Source organism: Rhynchophorus ferrugineus, unplaced genomic scaffold (assembly GCF_030347505.1).
Source record: "Rhynchophorus ferrugineus isolate W39M unplaced genomic scaffold, kcgeb_rfMv2 rfM2, whole genome shotgun sequence".
NCBI classification, from domain to species: Eukaryota; Metazoa; Arthropoda; class Insecta; order Coleoptera; family Curculionidae; genus Rhynchophorus; species Rhynchophorus ferrugineus.
Genome location: NW_027472581.1, coordinates 66,271,832 through 66,294,868, shown reverse-complemented (window position 1 = coordinate 66,294,868; position 23,037 = coordinate 66,271,832). Strand labels below are relative to the sequence as shown.

The 23,037-nt window shown below is 30.4% G+C and overlaps 1 protein-coding gene across 2 annotated transcripts in view; it reads right to left on the bottom strand.

The window, feature by feature from the left end:
- LOC143191255 (uncharacterized) overlaps positions 1 to 23,037 on the bottom strand; it is a 182,893-nt gene that overhangs the window by 46,828 nt on the left and 113,028 nt on the right. Inside the window, exons 1-3 of one of the 2 annotated variants that reach the window (XM_076396150.1) lie at positions 8,782 to 8,866; positions 8,563 to 8,701; positions 468 to 525 (exon numbers count right to left, since the gene is read on the bottom strand). In XM_076396150.1, the coding sequence (XP_076252265.1) occupies positions 468 to 525; positions 8,563 to 8,688 (184 nt within the window). In that variant the 5' untranslated portion in view covers positions 8,689 to 8,701; positions 8,782 to 8,866. Of the gene's footprint in view, positions 1 to 467; positions 526 to 8,562; positions 8,702 to 8,781; positions 8,867 to 23,037 lie in introns of those variants that run through there. The other variant, XM_076396151.1, reaches the window with a different exon arrangement.

Sequence of the window (23,037 nt, the reverse complement as noted above, 5' to 3'; positions counted from 1 at the left end):
ATATTTTGAATCAAAAGCAATGCCGTTCTAGTAATACTTCCAATATAACAAATATTAAATAAAGATGGGGTAACAAAAAAACTTGTGTTAAAAAAAGATAAACTGTTTTTATATGAAACACATAAATGATTTTATCTTGATTTTATATAGTGTAAATATAACTGGTTTTGGGGCATTTCGTTTCATGTGAATGAAAATTTTGACACCAGAAGGTATATAATTGTGAGTTTTAGCTAAGTCACCGCAAATATTTTTCACATCGCAGCAGTCGTTCGTTCACCGTTCGGTCGCCTTGCCATAATTGTGATGCCCTATTTCGATAGACCTAATATTTATCATCATCTCATCATTTCTCAGAAAGTAATATGTGAACAATGTGGGAGTGTGGTAAATGGGTTAAAATATTTATTTATAAGGCTTGCAAATATTTACGAAAAAAAGTGGTATATATATTTTGTTTTACTTACTTAATTTGCAGTATTTCAAAGCTGTGACGTAGTCCTTTAACATAACCGCTGATAAAAACTGTAACAAAGAAAACATAAGACAAAATGGAAGAGATTGTTCCATTTTCATATTTCTTAAATGATATTGAGTTAGAGATTGCCAATAATACAATTATATAATTTTTTGTTGATTGAAACATGCGTTATATGAGATATTGGAAAATACATTAAAATCGTGAAAGTGTCAACACTATAAGGACATCGTTAATATTATTACAATCTGTGAATTAATTTTGAATCAATTAAGCACATTTAATTATTATTATTAACAGAATATTCTAATTATTTAACAGAATTTTGTTAAATAGTATGAGTGTGAGCTATTATTTAGGGAATGTTTTAATTTATTTGCTAATAAGAGTGTTAGTGTAAGTTATCGAGTTTTATTTAATTTTTCAAAGCAATTTCAGTTTTATTCGAGTTTTCAAGTGATTTGATATATTCACAGTTTGCAACGATTTGTAACTCTGTTGAAGATGAATAATTTAATTTCAAAGAAAAAGGTGTATTTAAAATAAAATTATTTGTATAATAGTTGAGTAATAAATAAATAAAGTTCTAAAAAAAAGCAAGAAAATTCTGTGAAGCTCGAAATGGATTCGAGAACAAGAAACACAACAAATGTATGTATTTTGATTTGCAAGTTATATTGGTGAAAGTGTGAAGTAGAAATGTAAAAAATTGTTCAGTAACTTAATCTAACTGTTAAATATGATGATTTTAACATTCATTTATATAAAATAATAGTTTTCTGTTTATTATTGAGTTAGTGAGTATATGAATATTCTGGTGCTAATCGTAGATCGGTCAAAATTGCATCTCCGATTTTCATTAATTTTGTTTTTAGATATGAGGAAATTTTCCCAATAAATATCAATTATCGATTTTTATTTGGGTTATTTGAAAGTGGTGATATTGAAATCAATGGTAAAGAATGGCCTGGAGGCCCAAAAAAAAGCTCTAGAATAATTAATTGCAAGACTTTGAAAGAAAACCTAAGTCAATCTTTCAAAGAACTTGTAGACCGCGTAGCAGTTAACCAATCAATTCTTTCCAGATGTATGTATTTGATAGAAAAGTTGCAAGGAGTGAAAATGGCTCAAATACTTACTGTGGTGTATTATGATTGGTGATGAAAAGTGGACTTACTATGACAATCCCAAGCACAAAAAGTTATAGGTTCGTGCAGAAAAATCTTCTACATCAATACCGAAGGGGAATATTGATGACCGTACAAGATGGCATATAATAGGATCAGCTAGGTGTATTGTACTATAAATTATTACAACTAAATAAAACTGTTACTACAGAGACCTGCCGACGTTGAAGGACCAGCAACAGTGAGTAACATACAAATAAGGCGTCTTGCATGAAAATCGACTCTATATAGCAAGAGCTACATACACACTCTTGTAGGTCTAATGGGGTTTTCTGCAGCATCTAGAATACTTACCAAATATAGCGCCTTATGCAGCATTTTTTGGCTGGCACACGGCTTTGAAATGCTGAAGAAGTGTGAAACTGGTTCGATGATTTGATAGATGGCAAACTACTATCGTTCTTTTGATACGGAATTGCCATATTGCCAGAAAGATTAGAAACAGTTTTAGAAAATAATGGAACTATTGCTACAATTGTTCTCAATAAGTGCATTTTTAAAGTGAAAAAATTATTAAAAATGATAAAATATAGAAGAGACTTAGTGGTACGACTCTGGTAATGTGAGCGCTATGAGCTAATTCAACATAAACACAATCAATGGTTTTCAAGCATATCTTGTTTATATATAGTCAATTCAAAATACCAGTAACACAAGTGTCAATATGTGTCTGTGTAAAGTTGTAAATTCGTTTTACAGTCAGACAGTATGAGCCTGCAAAAGTTGTCCGTTTGCCAAGCGTCTGAAAATTCTTTAAAATATTATTATTACGGGTTATAAACTGGCAAATGTTGTTTTAACTCTTTGTTTTAATAAATGAAAATATTTTTTGCGCCTTGCAGCTGCACTGTATATTAGTACTGTTACTAATATATCAAGAAATAAAAAACGGTATAACCTTGAATTTGCCAAAAAGTAACAGTATTTATGGGAAACAGGCGACGAATCAAGATCAGCTTGGTACTTCAGAGATCAAATATACCAAATGTATAAAACAGTAAGTATTTTTTTCAATCAAAACATAATTTAATACAATCATTTCAGAGAAAATTGTTAGCCTGGAAAGTATCCACAAAATCCAAAAGATATACAGCGATTTGAGAGATATAGAACATTCGTTCATACATTGTTGGATAATATAGGATTTAAGTGGTGTAAGTAACCCACGAAGGGGTTTAATGGAACTTCCAGAGATTGCTTTTAAAAGAATACAATCTTTAAAAATATATAACAAAATCAAGGAAGAATTATAGACATAGACATAAATATTTCAGAATGGTACAATGAGTTCCTTATGGCAAGATGATAATAAATATTTCATGGAAAAAGGTGGTTTTGTTAGTCATAACATTTATTCATTGCAGACATATAGTTCTTCATGCTGTTACTTGGTAAATATAAATTAAATATTTAATTGCATTTTATGTAATTTAATTTTTTAGAAATAAGCCTGAGAAAAGATGCATTAGTAGATCAGATTATTGAATGTTATGGCCATAGAGTATTACATCTTCCTCCCTGCATTTTTAATCCAATTGAGTTGATACAGAGTATTGCAAATAATTATTACAATAAATATTCAGGTCGAGGAGGATATTCAAACCAGAACTGTCTGGATTTATGGAAAGAGGCATTGTTGAAAACAGCATCTTCGGTTTGTGTGAGCTCGATCAGACACATTGAAGAAGAAATTGACAAATAGTAGAATCTTGAGCAAGTTTTTGATAGATTGGAAACAAACAGCTTAGTTATTCACTTGATTAGTGTTTCTGAAATTGACAGTGATTGAATAAAACCTTATGAATGTTGGTTTATGATTCAATGCTGACGATTACCAAGACAGGGTGATGAAAGAGGAAACCACTAAAGGTCAGTATACAATTAATATACTTTAGTTGTAGGGAATTGTATTATAGAGTGTGAAAGCTTTATGAGCATGTGTGTTATTGTTCAGAATATATATGAACGTTTGGTATGAGGAGAGAAATAAAACTAACTGCTTTGCAGATATGTCAAATGCATTAAGGAGAATTCAGTGATTAAATGTAGTATTATCAAGAAATATAGTAATATCATAATGACTTTACAAGTATACATTGCATCGAAAGAAACAAGAACTAAGTGTAAACATTATTCAATTATACAATTGTTAATTATGTGGATTATTATGTGGATTAGGCATTCGGGGGACAGCATTACATACAAAAACACGTCTATAACCTTACCGATAGTAGTGCGCAAAAAAGCTCAATGTATATATAATAAAACTCTAATCTATAAATTATTGCGGCTGTAAAATTAATTGTAGTTCTTCGATAATAAATGCATTTGGTGTACTATGAAGTTAAAATAAATTATATTTAATAAAATATTTGTTCAATTATTTTATTTATATTAAAATAAAAGAGCCAAAATGTACTAAAACTCAGAGTTGGTGCGGCAACATTGCGACGTTTTCCCGTGTCACTGCTGTTTTACGAAAGAGTTGGTTGTCATCAAATTACTTCCAGTAGTTGAGGTTACTAGTCATAAGTCAATAACTTGTGGATTTAATTAGATTATATTATCGCTATTAGATTTCGCCATGTTATGTTTCGATTAATTATTGAATCGTTGATTAATCGATAAAGATTTAATAGGAGCCTGGCGTCTCATTACGCAGCGTGAGAAACCTTTTTACTGAAGTTTTGTATTTCAGAAAGCTCCGTGCGCAACAATACTAAACCTAAAAAATCGGGCACGTTTCATATTATTCTATAATAAGTTTGATTAATGATATCAATAATTTGAATTTGAAATAGAAATATTTTATTTTGATATGAGATTTGCAAGTGGAAATATATTCTGATTGTTGAAACATGGGTTGGCCGAAAATGGAATTTGTATTTTAAATTAAACGCAACTTATGTGTTGGTTTAATAGCCGATACATAAAATGTCACCCGGAGTGTTAACAGTCCTGATTTATATCGTTATATTTGGTGAGAGTTTAAGCCAAAAGCTGCATTCTAATTTAATAAAATGTAAAACAACGTTGGGATTATTTTAACGGTGATATAAAAAATTAAAAAATTCAAGAGTACTGTTTAATATGATGTAAAATATAATAAATAAATATTAAATTTGTAATGTAAAAATGCAATATTGTATGCCAATAGTATATGTTAAATTCAGCTATCGAATCATGCAGGACATTCCATGTAAAAAAAGAAATAGACTATATTTTAAAAATCAATTAGCTATCCCTAATTCGGTAATAATGTATTCCTAATGTTTAAATTTCATTCATCTGAAGACAAAAATTAAGAAAATTACAATTTTTATCTTAAGAAACCTTTACTTCATACATAAGATACTGCAAAAAGGCGTAGTGAAAGGTAAACTTAATTTTGTGTATTTCATCAAATGCATCTAGGCGTATCCCACTAGATACACAAAAAGACATAAAGGTTCATTTCTTAACCTCAAATATGAAAATTATGAAAATAAATTTTGGCGTATTAATATTAAAATCCTAACTGTTAAATTCGATCATCTCTATATTTCTCCATGTGTTTGCAAAATCTACCCCATTGGCCTCATTGTTAAACCGTGGGAAAATTACTAAGTATACTGAAGTTTAAGAGAATATATTGAATAATAAAATGTGTTTGTGTTGCGAAAATACAAGGTATCAATATACACAACTGTAAAACAGCGTAACCTAACTGTTAAATATGATGATTTTTACATTTCTTTACATAAAATAATAATTTTTGATATAGTAATATTAAGTATTTGGGTATAAACAGACGCTAACTAATCATTTTGATTTCAATGATGTAATATAAAAGTTGCGAGAACTTTGAAACAGCTTCATTGTCATCCAAGAGAGTTTTCTGTGCTATCTTGCGGCTAGCGACGAAAAGTATCTACAACGATAATTCCAAACGTAATAAGCTATAATCTAGGAGGGCCATCCACATGGACACCGAATATTTATGATCTTACCGTGTGTAAGGCTGGATCAGCAATACATTGAACGACGTATTATTGCAAGAAAGACAAACAATAGTGAGTAACAGATACAAAGTCATCATCTTACATGACCATGCTTGGACATACGTTGATAGAGTTGTAAAAGATACACTCCTCACCAGAACCATGCTGCATGGCATAGCTGTAATGACGTTTTGGCTACATGTTGTATCGTCATTTAGCCAGAAACATAGGAAAATGTTGTAGAAAGTGATGGAAAATATATTGATTAATATATAGTACTAATTTATCTCAATAAACACTTTTTTACAGAGAAAAGATAATCAGTATACATGCAGGCTCATAATATATATTGCAATGACATATTTATGACACATTGTTATCCAAATTCTAGAGTCTTTGAATGTTCGAAAGTGCCATATAGGTTGGATTTTTTTCAACAAGTTTCTGAAGGATCGAAGTATTCTAAACGTTTCTGCCAGTTGGTTATCCGTAATTAAGCCTCAACTACGACGATTTACCTTGGTTGCCCAGTTCAATGTTTAATGAAAATAAAGAGTAAATTATGCTCGAAAGAAAGTGAAAATTATGATGAACGCAATACTGACCAGAAAGATGTATCCAGATGTTAAAAAAACAAATTGAAGAATCATTTTATATATCTGCTATTAACGACACTGAAGAAAAAACCTAGAACGCTTTTATTGTAGTGAAATATTTCTTGGGGAATAACAAAACTGATTCGCATTTTGTAAATAAAAACAAAATGGTTAGAAAGGGTAGGGAACTTAGTTACTTGGTCTTGGGAGCTAGTTAAGTGTCTGAAATCATCTAAGAACGTGTAAACATCAATTTTTTCCTGGACGTCTTACATACAAACTGGTAAAATATTATATTCAGATTTTATTGTATGGGATGTAAAAACCTACAAAACGCGAAAGCTTTATGCATGAAATTAAAAACGTTTAATGCTTTTTTCGTTAGTGAGACGTTAGTGATTGTTGTTATTTCTGTTAATCTATATATTAATGGGCTCAGCAAAACTTTTTCAAAAAAAAGGTGACAGTTGAGGGCATGAAATTTAGCACGGTTAAAACTAATATTTTTGTGTATTAGGCGTTACAATTAAATATATTCAATTAAAACGATAAACGCCCAAATTAAACAACTTGGTATAGCCGTCCGATCGGCGACACAAAATATATAAACAAACTAAATACAGATAAGATTTTATCTCAAAATATATTAAGAAAATTCGAAAATAATAAGAATCGTCTGTTTTATTTGCTTACAAGATATTTATATTTTCGAAATCACAATATTGATTTAAATTATATGTGGTAAAGGAAAAGAAAAAAATTGTTCTTGTTTGGACTGTTATTAATTGATATGATTCTAGAGACATTGTATATGATTGTACTAAAGTTAATTCTAAAGTTTATTAATTTTTTTCTGTAAATTTTAATAGTAGTAACTTTTGATTTTTAGGTTTCATTAGTAAATTAATTTCTTAACAAATAACCGAATTTTGCAGGTAATAAATATGTTAATTTGTGTATCAAGAGTTAAAAATGAATAAGGCATAGAGTAATATAAGTTAATTGGGACACATAGAATATGAGACAAAGTAGAAAGCAATAAATAAATGAAAGCCATAAAATATTTTTAGTTTGTCTTCTGAGCTAACTTCAATGGCGAGATCGAAAAGTGAAATAAATAAGCAAAGACCGCTACAATTTTATTTAAAAATATAGATAAAGAACTTTTTTTTTAATCAGCCCGGTATGTTTATTGTTTTTGTAATATATATTTTAGGTGAGAAATATGGATAAAAAATATGGACTAAATGAATAGATAAATGAAGTAATAAAAATATGCCGGATTTAAAAAGAATCTAATTATCTACATGGTCGGAAAACAGGGCAAATAGAAGAAATTATGAATTACTAACAGCACATTTGTAAATATTTTAAAGCATTACTAAATATTAAGTTGTTTAATGATAAATGCAGTAAGATATGTGACTATATGACATTTCGTTCTTTTAACTTTTTGTAAAATCAATAGTTAATTTAATGATAGTAAATACATTTCTAAATGTTAAAAAACAAATTACCTAATTTTGTTCTTTATAGTTTTAATATATTTGAGGAATACATATGGATGTATTTTCTCACACTCGTCTTGCTTGTGAATTAATCCGAGTACAAATAGTATGTAGTAATAAATTAATTTATAATTAAGATTGTACTAAGCGTATCCAATAAAGACGTTATTAAAAAATGTTTTAAGATATACGCTAAAGTCAAATATCAATTTCAAAAGCGTTTTATTCATATATTCTTTGTTTTAATATACAAACATGTATTACATTATTGATTATTCCGTACTTATGTTTATAATATAAAAGTAAACAAGATCGGGTTTATTTATATTTGATGTTCCGAAGTTGGTATTGTTCTCAAAATAATCTTACTTAATATGATACTCTGGTATAATAGTCAGTGGCATAATAATTTACATTTATTAATACTTTGTTGATTATTGAAAGTTAATGGAAATTAGATTTAATGAAATGTAATTTAAAAAATGTTAATGAGTGTTAGTTCTTGAAATAGTGTCCATATGGTTTAAAATGTTTTAATATAGAGACATTTATTATTTTAATTAATGTTATATACCAAATTTATGTCTGATCTTATATTGAAACTACGATGAAAACAAGATTTAATAACATATCATTTTTAATTAGTCATTGTGGCCGAATTTCGACCATATGGCGCTCACTACTATTAAATTATGCTGCATAAATAAAGTCACAGCAAGTTTACTTAGAAAAAAAATATTAAACGTTTTTATGCCGTTCGCGACGGTCCATAAATATTTTCCAATATCCCTTTATACGATTACGTTCGCATACCTCTGCCAGAAATTCCGTCGGTGCTGAGATGCTTTCATCTGCGTCAGTATATTCGCTAAGATCTTCATTGCTACTTGACGTGGGTTTCAGAATGCCTCCGATATTGCCGTTGTCCTCCGTTGTCATTTTCGGAGGCCAACTGAAAGTTAAAATACAAGGGTTTAAAATAAACTACAATAAATATTTTTATTATTAATTATTTGTTACTATATGGTTTACCTCCAATTTGCTTATTATAAAGTATACCACGAAAATTTTATTAAAAAATAATGTTTCACCAACTGATATTTCTGTCACTCATCTGTTAACTCTGAATGATCTGAGCATTTTCAAGGTTAGGACAAGTGATTATTTGAGGTTATGATGTTTCTTTACAATTTCTTGAATAATATTTATATTCGTGTTAAGTTAAAGTATTATATAAAATTCGTATAATTAACATGAAAAAATAGTTACTTCTGAAAATAAAATAATATTGTTATGAGGTATTTTATTTCACTTTGTGATTATCAAATACTTTTTATATTATTTTTAACCTCGCTCACGTTAATTTAACAAGAAACCTTATCATTAAGTTTTATAAAATAAAGCCACTATATTTTGTCTCTATATATTGTTATAAGCTTTATAGCATACAGCAAGACGCAATTCTTATTTCTGTTTTAAACATTAAGTCTTCCATTGCTGTAGATTTACGCAATAAGATTGAAAATTAACATGTATTTATTCACATATCCTTAATAGATTTTTGTTTTGGATCTATTAGATCAAGTTAATATTTTCGATCTATTAGATCATGTCAATAAAAAATTACATGCCTCAATAATTATGTTAAAAAAAGAATTTAAATGAAAATTTTGTTTATAATCTGTTATGGCTAAATCTATAGATCAAGGTAAGCTAAAGTTCATAGAGGTAAGACAATATGTCATGTCACACTTAACAACCCCGTCAAGATTGTTTTATTATTGTTTTAGTCTTTAAGCTATCTTCTTCACTTATTCCTAAATTTTGCCATGTGAATAACGATACAATAATTTTACAAAGTAATTTACAATTTTACACACATATACAATTATAAATTGTAAGCTTTTTTCTTGTATTTACAATATGTAATGTTTTTCAGGAAAAAATATTACAATTATTATGTTGTGTTATGAATATGAATGATAAGTGCATTTTTCTGGACTAAGGAGTTATTAGAATTATAAAAGGGTATTATTATATATACATGTATTTATATTTATATATATGTATGTATGTATAAAAATGTAAGGAATATATTATATTTTTTAATGGAATTTGTTTGGAGAAATTAAATTTAGTTTTATATTCAATTTTATTTATCAATAAAATGTGACGTCAGGGGCTGGTTAGGCGAAGCCATGGTTATACATGGTTATACGTGCTATATGTTTAAGAACCGATCAAATGTCGTCACACCAAAATCTTTATTTTATAGATGTCTATAATACCAGCAAAACTAACCAGTCAAATTACTAGAATGGTGATTGCAGTACCATCTGGATATTGGATTGGTGAATCTTTTCTCCAAAGACACCTGTTGAGTTTTCGCTCTATTACTCTGATTACTGATTGACAATGTGTCCGTAAAATATGTATTTGTTTGGACGATCGACGAATAAGTTGAATTACTTTTGCAAATGTGGAAATAAAAGAAATACTACAGGGGGATGTTCATAATTTGAACCTTAATTCCATGCTTTTGCATATCGAAACTGAGCAGGTGCGATACTATATAGACTTACTTCTGGAATATGAAGAATATATGAAATTGAGTTGTAATTGCCTTTTACTGCATTTATTGTGTTTTACGATTAGTTAAGTGTTACTTTGTTTAAATTATTTCATTTGTTATAATAAAATTTGTATTATGATATTAAATGTGTATATATTTTTACATTTCAAAAGCTTCAATAACTAAAATACATCTTTATTAATATAGAGATGCTTTGTTAACTGTATGTATACAAAAAATGTGAATAGAGCTTGAAAATCATATATGATGATATAGTATAATAGCATCTCTAATAAATGTTCTGTTCTGCGTCTGCAAGTGTATACATGTGTGTTAAACATATATAAGAATAACATATTGTTATTATTCCTTTTGTTATCATACTGTCAGCAACGTGTTTTTTCAAAATATTTAACCGAAATGTCTATTTATCCGATGGCAATCTACAAGTTAGTGTTAGAAAAAGATAACATTTAACTAGATATAATAATGTGTACCTTATACTTCTTTAAATTGATATATGCATTATGATATCGTCTGCTGTTAATATAGTAATATGTTGTAACAAACTTCATAACCTTTATACTTAGCCACAACCTAATATCATTTGGATACCAGGAATTACGGAATATTACTCCAGGAATTACGGAGCAGAAAACTGGAACATGCACAAAGAATAAATTGACAATAGTGTGGTGTATTTTAATATATGCCTCAACGTTTGGTACACTTGGAGTAAATAAACAGTAATAGGATACGCTCAAGATTATTTCGACATATTCTGACTTCTATGAACTGACTCGGAGGAACGAGAGGAATAAGTATATTAACGCTTGGATTTATTGGATTTGTGTTTGCTCCAACAAATTATACAGAAAATTAATTTTTAAATGAATCGGGATTGGAACTTCGCTATTTTTCACAATTGATAGTTCACACCAGGCCCTCTTATATAACAGGTAAGTACATTAAATTAAGTTAATTAATTACACCTTTTATAATTCAATGGCTAAACAGATTTTAACAATCTCTCATGAAGTTCTCATGCTGGGGATTACTAATTTACTTTCCATTTTGTATTGCATTTGCCATGATGATTAGCAAATTATAAGAATAATCTTTGAGTGTTTGTAGTATTAATCTAGAAAATGCATATTTTTTTCATGGTAAATTATACGTGGACGTACGTATTTGTATACGTATTTGTTCTTGTGCTTGATAACATTCAAATCATTAAAATTCTTGAATTCATTACTGTTATTAATATTTGTTTAATTAAGTTTAGTAAAAAGGTGATATAACATTCACTGATTGTTAGCCTATACAAAGTTTTCTGGGCCAACTATTAACTAGCAATAAAATGTATTTATAACACATTTTACTAGCCCTAAATCTATTATTTCCTAATGACTGGCTAAACTCTAAGACGGAAAATCTGGTAACATTTCAAATAATTTATATGAGATTAAGTTTTAAGGTACAAAAAATCGAAACTACTCACTAACTTCATAGACAGTGCAACGTTAAAGATTCAGAAATAATGGAGAAGCACTTGCTTGACACAGTTTAATATTGGTTCTTCACCCTTATTTAACTTCGGGCGTTTAGAGCTACTCGAAAGGTCTTTCGAAAACATTTTTCCCATTCCAATTAGGGCAACTTTGATGTTACCCGAAAGAACGGGAACGGAGTCACTTGATATTGAAAATTCTCGACGCTAAAACCTTCTATTTGCGTTTTTACGTTTTTAGAGCCTAAACTGAAATGAAACGACCCGAATGCCGTGTGAAATTATTCGTCTCTTCCGGCGCAGAAGAGATTTCCATTTGGATGAATTCATTTTCGGGTTTTGTTTCGACCGATCAAAGAGAGGGCCGTTGGAAATTAATAAAAGGTTTTATGTTTACTTTTATCTGGTAATAACTAAATATTAACATTTTGTAACGTACTTTTTTTAAAGGAATGTAATTTAACTTTCCGTTATACTGTTCTAAATGCAACGATTTTTAATAATTAGAATTTTACGGCAAAAATGCATATTGTACATTTGGCTTGGTGGCGCAGTGGTAAAGGCGATGGGATGGTCCTCATACTGTTGCGATAGCCGCGGGTTCAAATCCTGCTGGGGCATGGTCATAAATTTATGTTTGTGATTGTTTAAAATTTCTGAATATTCTAGGCAAGAGTGTAAAATCCGACAAGGAAAATTATTCCAGTTACGCCAGTTCTTTTGCTACGTGTGTTGTTTAGGCTTGTGAAATAACAGTTTTTCTTTCAATGTTCAAGTAAGATTATATCGGATAACCGAGAATTTATCGGTATATAGAGGGTCAAAAATATCTATATTACTCAATATCTGGCTTATGCGACCCCTCGAAGTCTATCATTATTTCAAAAGTTGTGCCTATCACACTGACTTGTGGGATTCATCAATACAACGTATTAATGATCACTGCTTAATCATTACCAATGATATGAAAATATTACACTTAGAAAAGAAAAGCGTTTTTTCCAACTTGAATATCTTATGCTGTCATCAGTTTCGACATATTAAGAAAATATTTTTACACAACAATCTGCATTTTAAGAAACTTGACGCATGTGCAAGAGCGTCAAGTCTTGTAAAACTTATTTCGGAATATAAATATGCATCTGCATTAATTATTAGGTTACTAGATTAGGTCAATTAGAGGTTACTTCATATCTTGCTGGTCCTGTAAGTTCTCTAAAAGTAAAATGTTCTCGAAAGAGGCAAGGGATTCAAGGTGTATCCAAAGTAGCAGTCGACATGGAACTATAATGTTAAAATAAATAATATATAACATTTTTGTTTCATTATTTCATTTGCCTTAGAGTGTTGTAATATCTAAAAGCTAAAATAAATAAAAGTCGAAGTTAAATGCGACGTCATTGCGACTTTTTGGCGTTTCAAATTGAGAAGACTTGAGTTCATTACTACTTTGGATAGACTATTTATCTCAATCTGTTTAAAGTGGCAATTTGTTAATTACTAATTGCGTCCTCGAGCATGCCAAACGTTTTTTTTTCAAATGCAGACAGCACCATAACTCTAAGCAGAAATTGGCTACTTAAGACTATTATTAAATTCGATATCAAAATACTGGGTTTACATTTTTTTAATAAATTTATAATGCAACAATGAAAACGATTTTTTTAAATTTTATAATGATATCTATTGATATTTTGCAGCTAGGTAATTATGTAATGAACGCTTGCTATGACTAAAAAGACTCTTTGAATTTATTTACGCTTAAAAAATCGATATATCAGTGTTTTAGACTATTACAGATAGATATTTCTATATCGATTCAATTCGATTTATATTTATCAACATATCGATCGTATACATACACCTAGCATCTCTAGATCAGACGCATTAAATAGATAACTAGTGATATTTTAGCACGATTTCGTTCATTTTGGAACTGCAACTCTTTATCGTCAAAAATTTTTAAGGTATTTGTTAAGAAATGTAACGTGTGATATAACTTCTAAAATATCGATAGTAATTCAACGCGTCCCCAGAAGACCTTCAACAATTTTTATTCTTAAATTAATAGATATATACCGATTGTGCTGCTTCATTGTTCGACAATTTAGTAAACAAAAAATCAACAGTAGATAAATATATAATATATTGAACTACTGGCTTCCAGACTGCGGGCGTATTTAGTAACTAAGCTAGTCGACGTTTCACATTCGTTAGAGATTGCATTTTCGAGGCGGGACCTCTGATGCTGAGGCACTTTTAATCAGGTTATGTACCTGTGATGGCTGAGTGACCAACCGATTAGGACCCCTGAAGTTGTTTTTTCATGATCCGTTGTATAATTAAAAAAGGCGTGATAATAAAGATAGAGTAAGTTAATAAGGGTGATTTTATAGATCTGATCTTTATTGAGACCTTTTTAACGCTTATAAATATCACAATCATCTTGATGTTTCCTCACAAAATACTCTTGTGGTTTGGTTAAAATGTCGACTTTATTAAATTGAATGTGGTGGGATATCCTAAATATTCACACCCATACCTCAACTTATCACCGTCGCAGCTTCTCTTATATACACTTAACTTAAATTTAGTGGATTTTCGCTTTGGGATTAGGGAGTGCCTGAGACATCTTCCTGTGTGGTTTGAATATAACTTGAATGTTTGTATCTTCAGTATCATTCCTACCTGGTGTTTATTTCTTAAAGAACGAGAGGGTTTTTATAATAGGTAAGCATCTTATTGCTCGTTTACAAGATCTTTTTAATCATATCCCTCAATTTTTTAACACTTAATTCAATTTTTAATTATATCCATTTTTAATAGGGATACGCGATACATTTTGACGCAATTTTGGAACGGGTGATGGTGTAATGTAAACAGCATGTACCTGTCTTCAAAACATAAATTTGAACCGACTTCAAAAAATAAATAAAAAACTTACTAAAAATTAAAAAATAATCAAACTTAGATTTTTAACACAAAAAAAGCATTTTAAAATAGAGTATGTACATAATAATCGTTGTATTAACTAAGTAAAAAAAAAACAAAAACCTTATTTAACCTATCTACTACATATATTTTATATTCTACTATATACACACAATTTAGCTTAATACCTACCTAAACCTATTTATCTATTTACAATATTATTTTAATTACTACCAACTGATCACTTCAAGTCGGTACGAGCAAGAAATTAGATTTGTTTTGTAATTTAATTTTGTGTATATGTCACGAAATTGTATTATAATTTTTTTTACAAATTTTTTTTATATAAATTTTTACTTTTACCAACTATGGGTTTATCTGGACTGGGCCTAAAGTTTAACGTGGGCTCGGAACCACAGTCCTCAGCATTAAGCCTACCGACTAGCGAGTGACCAACTTTAGAAATCATCCCAGAAGACATCCGGTCTTCCCCAGCCTGGTTACTGGCGTGACTGGGATCATTTTCCTTGTCGGATTTTACACTCTTGCTTAGAACATTCACAACTTTTAAACAATCACAAACAATCACATAAATTTATGACCATGCCACAGCAGGATTCGAACCCGCGACTATCGCAACAGTAGGAGGACCGTCCCATCGGCTTTACCACTGCGCCACCAGCCGTCTACTATAATTTTTGTATTGTTTGGGCTCGAGAAACGCTTTTAAGTGTTAAAAATCTAAGTTTGATTATATATTACTTTTTAGTAAGTTCTTTATTTATTTTTTAAAGTCAGTTCAATTTTTTTGTTTAAATATTTTATTTTTCTCATTTTAGTCTTACTCAGTAAATTACACAGTTATTTTATTAAGTATTACAATGGGTAGGCCAAGTATAGATTCAGCTCCTATGAGGAAAAATAGGAATAAAGAAACAATAATTGAAAATAAGGAACATTTCATGCCCCGGGGCTCGCTACCTAGCCTAGGTGATTTGACAAATGTTGGGATAAATGTTTGACAAATGAGACCACCTCGGAAGTGCACTCTTTGGAATAAAGAAATAATTTTGAAAATCGGTCCATAACTAACAGAAAAATCGATGAATATATATTGGAAAAAAAACCAGTCGAACGTAGAACTTCCTCCTTTTTTTGAAGTCGGTTAAAAATACTGCGTATTAGTAAACTTTATGATATTAAACTTTTTTAACTTCTGAGCATATTAAAATACGGCATATAACTGACCAATTCAAACATATTCTGCATTTTGTAAGTCTGTCCGATAATTGCCTACAAACAATTTTTTTTCTAACTTAAGCCTTTATGAAATATTAATTTCCGTTATTACAATATATGATTTTTTAAGAGCATTGCTATTTTCGAAGTTAACAACAGTTGAAAGACGACCACTCCTGCGTACAAAACATATATAAGGTAGGGCAAAAGTCCTGCTACAATGGATGCAATTTTCGCTGAGTGTCAATAATAGAACGATTATTTTCAATAAATATTGTCACTATTTCTACTCGTTCTTGTGACGTGTATTTATCGATAATAAAATTTGGACATCTACACAATACAATGGTTAAAGCAAAACTGAGCTAAACGTCACATAACCAAGATATATAACCAAGGCGCACAATCAAAATAGTAGCCACCCTAAATTACAACTTTGTGAATGTCAACTCTAAACGCCGACTTTACTCTTTCCGCAAAATCATATGCGCTTATGTATTTAAAAAGTATATAGTATTCGAAAGTATAACATAATTCATAAGTCAAAATTTTAGAAAATAAACTGATACGGACATATAACTATACTATTCAATAAACAACTATTTGTTTTGCGTGGGTAACTGGATTTTTCTTTTCAGCAGTTGTGTCGACCAAACTATTATTAACGATAATATTTACAACATGCCGTTATTAGTGATAATTGTTAACGAATAAATATAAGTTAATTAATAAAGAACAATAATAAATTAATTTATCAATCTAATATTTTCTAGCAGAGTTTTTAAAGCATTTTTTTAGAATGTTATTCATTGATTGATACAAACCAGACATCATTAGTTTTTGTTCGTTAAAGTGGCAAATAATGATCGATAAAAATGTTACAAGAAAAGCACAACCGGGACAAAACGATCTCGCTGTACCAGTTGGCAAGAGAGAAATGGTCTGGAATGTGTCAGTTTGTCTGTCACATTCATTGGATGCCAGTCTAATTGAAAATTGAATTGAAAGCTCGCGTTTTGTGGCGTAGAAATATGGGAAACGATCGGGAGCTAATGAAACAAATCAAATGAATATGTAAATTGCTTCAGGAATTTGTAATAAAGCTAGAGCCATTTATGCATCGGTTGTAAAAGTAAAATTAAAGGTAAATAATTGGCAAATGTATAGGATTTATAGTTTTGGTGAATTTAGATTATTCAATATATATTCAATATTCATAACAATAATTTGAAATATATTCATGTCGAAAGTTTTGTTTTACGGTATGAATTAAATAGACCAAACCAAACCCATCTTACAAAAGCAGGTTGAATATGCGTAAGTGAATATAAACACTTTTTAGTTTACATATGTGCCGAGTACATTATTCAAGTAGACAAATATACAAGTACGTATAAATAAATTATTTTACTTTCTTTAGTAAAATTAGTACTTTAACTACTAACAATTGGCCGTAAAAATACGTTAGCTTCAAAATATCTTCATATTCATTCATATAATGTGATTAACTCTAACCGAAATATTGATTCATTACAATACGCCGACAACCAAATTATCTTCTACGAATTTAAAAATGGTAAAAATAACTTAGCTGAATAAATATACAGTAGTCTGCCAATATAGTGCTTTTGGTATAATGACAATGTAATTCACGGCGATTATATTGAAAACGATATATGGAAAAGCGATAAATAAAAAGTATTTTGTATGTATTATGTTCGATGTGTATGAATTGTAATTTTTGTATAATTTTAAGTATATAAAAATTGTTACCTTTGCCATTGTGTATTTGGTAGTACTAATAATTCGACTCTATGTAGAAATTTTGACCTGAAATATTTTGAAAGTGCAAACAGCTCAATCACTAAACTCATTCCGTTAAAGAACTTTTTTGTGTTTAAGGAATGAAAACATGAAACAAACGCGAAGAAAATTACCACACATGACTAGAACGTGATGATTAACTATACTGAACGACAGGCTCTTCAGTTTCAAAACATATCACTATTGTTTAACTCATTTGACCTCACGACCTTTTATTACTGCAAATATTCAGTCATCAAAAGATTATCTAGCCTCGAGTAGAAGCTTGAGTTGACGCCGTTCAGAAGGTCAGAGGATAAGATTCGAAAACTCACCTTGAAAACAGAACAGAAGTAGGAGAGAAAACCTAAGTAGCAGGTTTGCTTGTAGGCGACAGCGACTGAATCCTTTGGGATAACATCATTGTTGGTATCAAGGAAGTTAAACGCGTCGTAGACTTTTATGAAAACCATTCATAAAATCCGAAAGTAATATTAAGATATATCCACATTTTTTATATAAACTGGGTTTCAATAAAGTCTAGATTACATTTTCTAATCGTCTGCTAAAATTTAATTAAGATATATCCTAATAGCTGAACTTAAAGCGTTTACACAGGCTTTTCTAAATATGTCTGTGTCAAAACTGCTTGTCCTATTTGGTTCTGTTTTAACCCAAAAATTAGAGTGTAGAAAATTAATAAAATATTTCCAGCATATATTATTTGATGTTCTTGATGTTCCGCAATAAATAGCTATTATACGGTATATATTTTCTATTTGATTATAATATTCATGTGTATGGATCGTCTTTTTACTGTCTACAGAAACATTATGGAAATTAATTTACGGAATGGGGTAAAAAACGTGAATGAGAAAACGAAGACAAGAAGCGGCAAGTAAACGAATTTCCTTTTTAGTTTGTAATTATTGTTCTCTGTTCGGGTAGCATAGATGTCATGTTAACTTTCAAGAAACGTGAACCTAAATTAGTTATTTTTTAGCACGCTGGAGTTTGTTAGGAGGATAGTTTTGCAAGAACGGGACATATAATCTTTTCTTTTTCATTTCATTTTGTTTTATATGTGTTTTCTTGTATACAAATATTATTGTTGGAAACTCAAAATAAATTAATTATATATTATACAAATAAATTATAGTTATTGGTATGACGTAAATAAATTGATCTGGTTAATTTAAATCAATGGATTAATTGATTGATTTATTTTTAAATAAAATTTTCAAGATAAATATATAATTAAGACCGCTAGTAACTATGAGTGGGTGACTTGCAATCCGCCCCTCCCAACTTCTAGTATATCTCTTAGATATCGCACAGATTTGCTATTCTTAAAGTTTTATGTCAGATCACTAAGCATATTCTCTTCCTCAGACCTGATTTCCACCTGAAGCCATACATCTAGCACATCTTTCACATCTATAGCACATCTTCTTTCTTCTGCTGGAATTTGCGTTCTTTGCATTTCCTCAATATAGATCCTATCTGTATATCCAGTTCTTCCGTTTAAACCTTTACTACTCTTTTCGTTAACACATCGTCTTGTCAAAAACGACCAAGCTTTTCAAGCTCTGAAACAAGGTTCAATATTGAGTGATGAATGTTCTTAATAGTGGCTTATCCTCACTGATTCTCTCAGCGCTTTTGATTATTTTATGGGTTGAATATATAATGATAGTAACATATTAACCAACCATCAAAGGCTTCCTTGGGAACTTTGTAGGGCATTGTTAAATTGGAAGCTAGTTTGAATTTTATCAGAGTCAAGACTACTTTTCTCTTCTTCCTCGACATACGCTCTGTTTCTACGCTGTGACGCTCAAAATTAAGATTGGGCCACTGTCATTGCAGGCACGACCATTTGATAACATCAGACTAACCTACCGGCTGCACATTTTGTTATCACTCCTCTACTGAATATTACAATTCGAAGCCCAATTTATGGATTTTTGCCATCGTTTTCACTGACTTGTGACACGGTGCATTGTCTTGGTGAAGCAACACTTAGTTTTTCTTCAAATACGGTCCTTCAAAGTAGTCAATGAAAATTATTCCATGCGCATCCCAAAATACAGACGCCATAACCTTGCCAGCCGACTGTTGCGTTTTCCCACGCTTTGGAGCGGGTTCATCGTGTGCAATCTACTCAGATGACTGTCGATTGGACTTCCGTTGTCACATATCGAAGCAAAAACTCGGTTTTATTACGCTTTATCATCTTCAAATACAGCTCCGAATCATCAACTCGTCGTTGTTTTTTGTCAAAAGTGAGCTCGCGCGGCACCCACTTTGCACAGAGTTTCCTCATGCCGAAATATTCGTGAATGATATGATGTACACTTTCAGTTGATATCTTTAGAGTGTCTGCTATTTCATTCAGTTTTAATTTACGGTCATTCAAAATCATTTTGTGGATTTTTTAAAACATTTAAAAAATCTCTTTTGGGCACCCTCTGCTTTCACTTCAACTGTGTTTTCCCCTTCAAAAAGCAATATTTTATCAACACGCGAAATTCCTTTTTATCCATTTTTTTTCACAATAACAAAGGTTGCTTCACTAAAAATGCTATAATTCAGAAACTAATGATCCGACAGCTGTCAGATTTATACACGCGTCTTTTGAGGGTTAGGGCTAATTAGAAACATATGGATTTAATTCTAGTAGCTCCATATATGTGTCAGTCTGGGGACTTTTCAATTGATCTGTTATTTTTGTGACAACTTATAGTATAATTTTAGATACAACATAGTAGGTAATATTCTCATTGGGTTCCATTTTGAAGTATATGATATTTAAGAGATATTAACCATATGACATGGTCTAGTTTGAAATGAATGCACCATATATTCATATATATTCCATCATATTCTGCAAATTTCATCTTGTCTAATATGCCAAGCAGCACTCTCTTATTTTTGCCTAACAGCAATTGATATCGCGATTTTGAAGCAATTCGAAATAACATTTTCAGTCAGTTCGTGTAGTAGCTTTTCCTTGCTTGTGGTTGTTTCCCATGATATGTGAACGTCCAGAAACAATTGGTCCATCAACTGCTAAGCTGTTTAAAAGTGTTTCATTCGAAGTTTTGATCTGTGTTTTCGACCTATTCATTTCGAAGTATATTCATTATTTATTTTAAATCGTTGTAACCAAAACCGGCAATTGAGTTCTAACAGAGCATCATCAGATATAAGTTTCTGAAAGTTCTTGATGGGCCTCGTCTGCAAATTTCTTCAAATCAGAGAAAAAAAGATAATGAATGTCAAAATTTAATTTTGTGGGTTCTTTGATTAGCGTCTGTGTACAGAGAATAACTGTGAAAATTGGAAAATTATTATTTTATGTAGGAAAAATTGACATATTTGTATATTGAGTCATCGAATTTAAGAGTTATTCACTACGCATTTTCACGAATAGATATTGTTGATAAAATAATACTGATAATTAATTCGTAGCAAATATAAATACGTGACATACCTACTTTTACCATCAACACTAACTGTGGACGTCTAAAGACTACTAAGAGAAATAGAAAATAAGCCATATGTCACGATAATTATCATAAAATCCAACAAAACATGATTTTGTGATTAAAATATATTTATTGTATTCATTTTAGAAGAAAATCTTTAAATATTTCCCAATGTTGTTCAAAGGAAAATGTAAAATTAAATTTTACAATGGAGTTTAAACATAAATCATTAGCTGGCCCATATAATTAACCCAATTTTCTGCAATGAAACCCATAATATTTTGTTAAATGTTTTTTATATCTCTAATATAGCTTAACCTAATTTGTTAAAGATATTTAATGTATAATACGTAACTTAACTAACAATTTTCTCTAGACCGGGTTTGCTTTTTCTTTGTGCTGATGTTTGGAAGGATTTAATCCCTTCGAAGGGATTGGATTTAATCATTGGCGTTTGTATGCCCCTTTGTCTTGCGACTTAGGGCGGTCGTCCTGTCTATTCCATCACACTAGCCTAATAATACTCTCTAGAAAATCCCTTTATCTACACTAGCAGTTCCCAATCAAATTTTGGCATGTATATGTTCAAATTTTTGTATATTATATCGAATCATCAGGAATTTATTATGATACTTTTGCAGTGTTTATGAAGTATTTTACTTTTAGTGCTTTTTTGAACGTTATAATTTCAATATTATATTTTTAAACTAACAGTCTATCAGCAATTATTACCACCTGATTCAAATCTGCTCCTTAGTTAAATGCATGTGATGTTCGATGAGTGCTACTATTTATTTTCTGTAATTTTATAAAATATGCAAGTTATTATTTGTTTAAATTAAACCGCAGTCTATTTTCTGATATCCTTCTGATATATAAGTCTCCTTTTCACCAACAGTTTAACGTGGGCTCCGAACCACGGTCGTCAGCATTAAGCCAACCCTCTGGCCAGTAACCAATTTAAAGACCATCCCAGAAGACAACTGTTCTTAACCTGCGTTGTTAGTGGCATGACTGGAATGATTATTCCTTGTCAGATTGCCACTGCTGCTTATAAAGACATTTACAATTACAATCGCAAAAGTAAAGTAGATCCATGCCACCGCAGGATTCGAACTCGCGATCACCGCAACAGTAGGAGGACCGTTCTGTCGGCTTAACCACTGCGCCCACCAAGCCAGCTCGCAATTATTTACATAAAGTGGCATTTCAACAATTTCATTATTGTAAAACAAACGTAAGTTTTTGGACTGACTACTTAAATATGTGGATTAAGTACATGAATGGTTACGATATTAATATTTGGTTTCATTTTATGCCACCTTAGATCTTCATCGTGATTCTGAGGCAATTTTATTACAGCATCTAAGACTGATCAACATGGATCCATACATGGTGATGGTAGTTTGATGTGACGAAGAGTGATACTTTTTTGGACTGCTAGTATTATTTGCACCACAAGCAAGACGAGTGCGGATGCGGATAAATACATCAGTATATATTTCTCAAAATAATCTATAAAGATGCTAAAAAAGTTCACCCCTGACAATAATTTTTCATTACGACAATGCGAGTACGAATCGTATATTGCATATCAGAATTAAAAGCTGAGGGTAAAGATACTTATGAACACAAAAAACACCGAAAGGATTCTATCAAGTTTCATAATAATTGGTTTTATTACGTTAATTTGGTAAATAATTGATTTTTATTGTATGTGTCGGTCATTTTCATGGTCTATG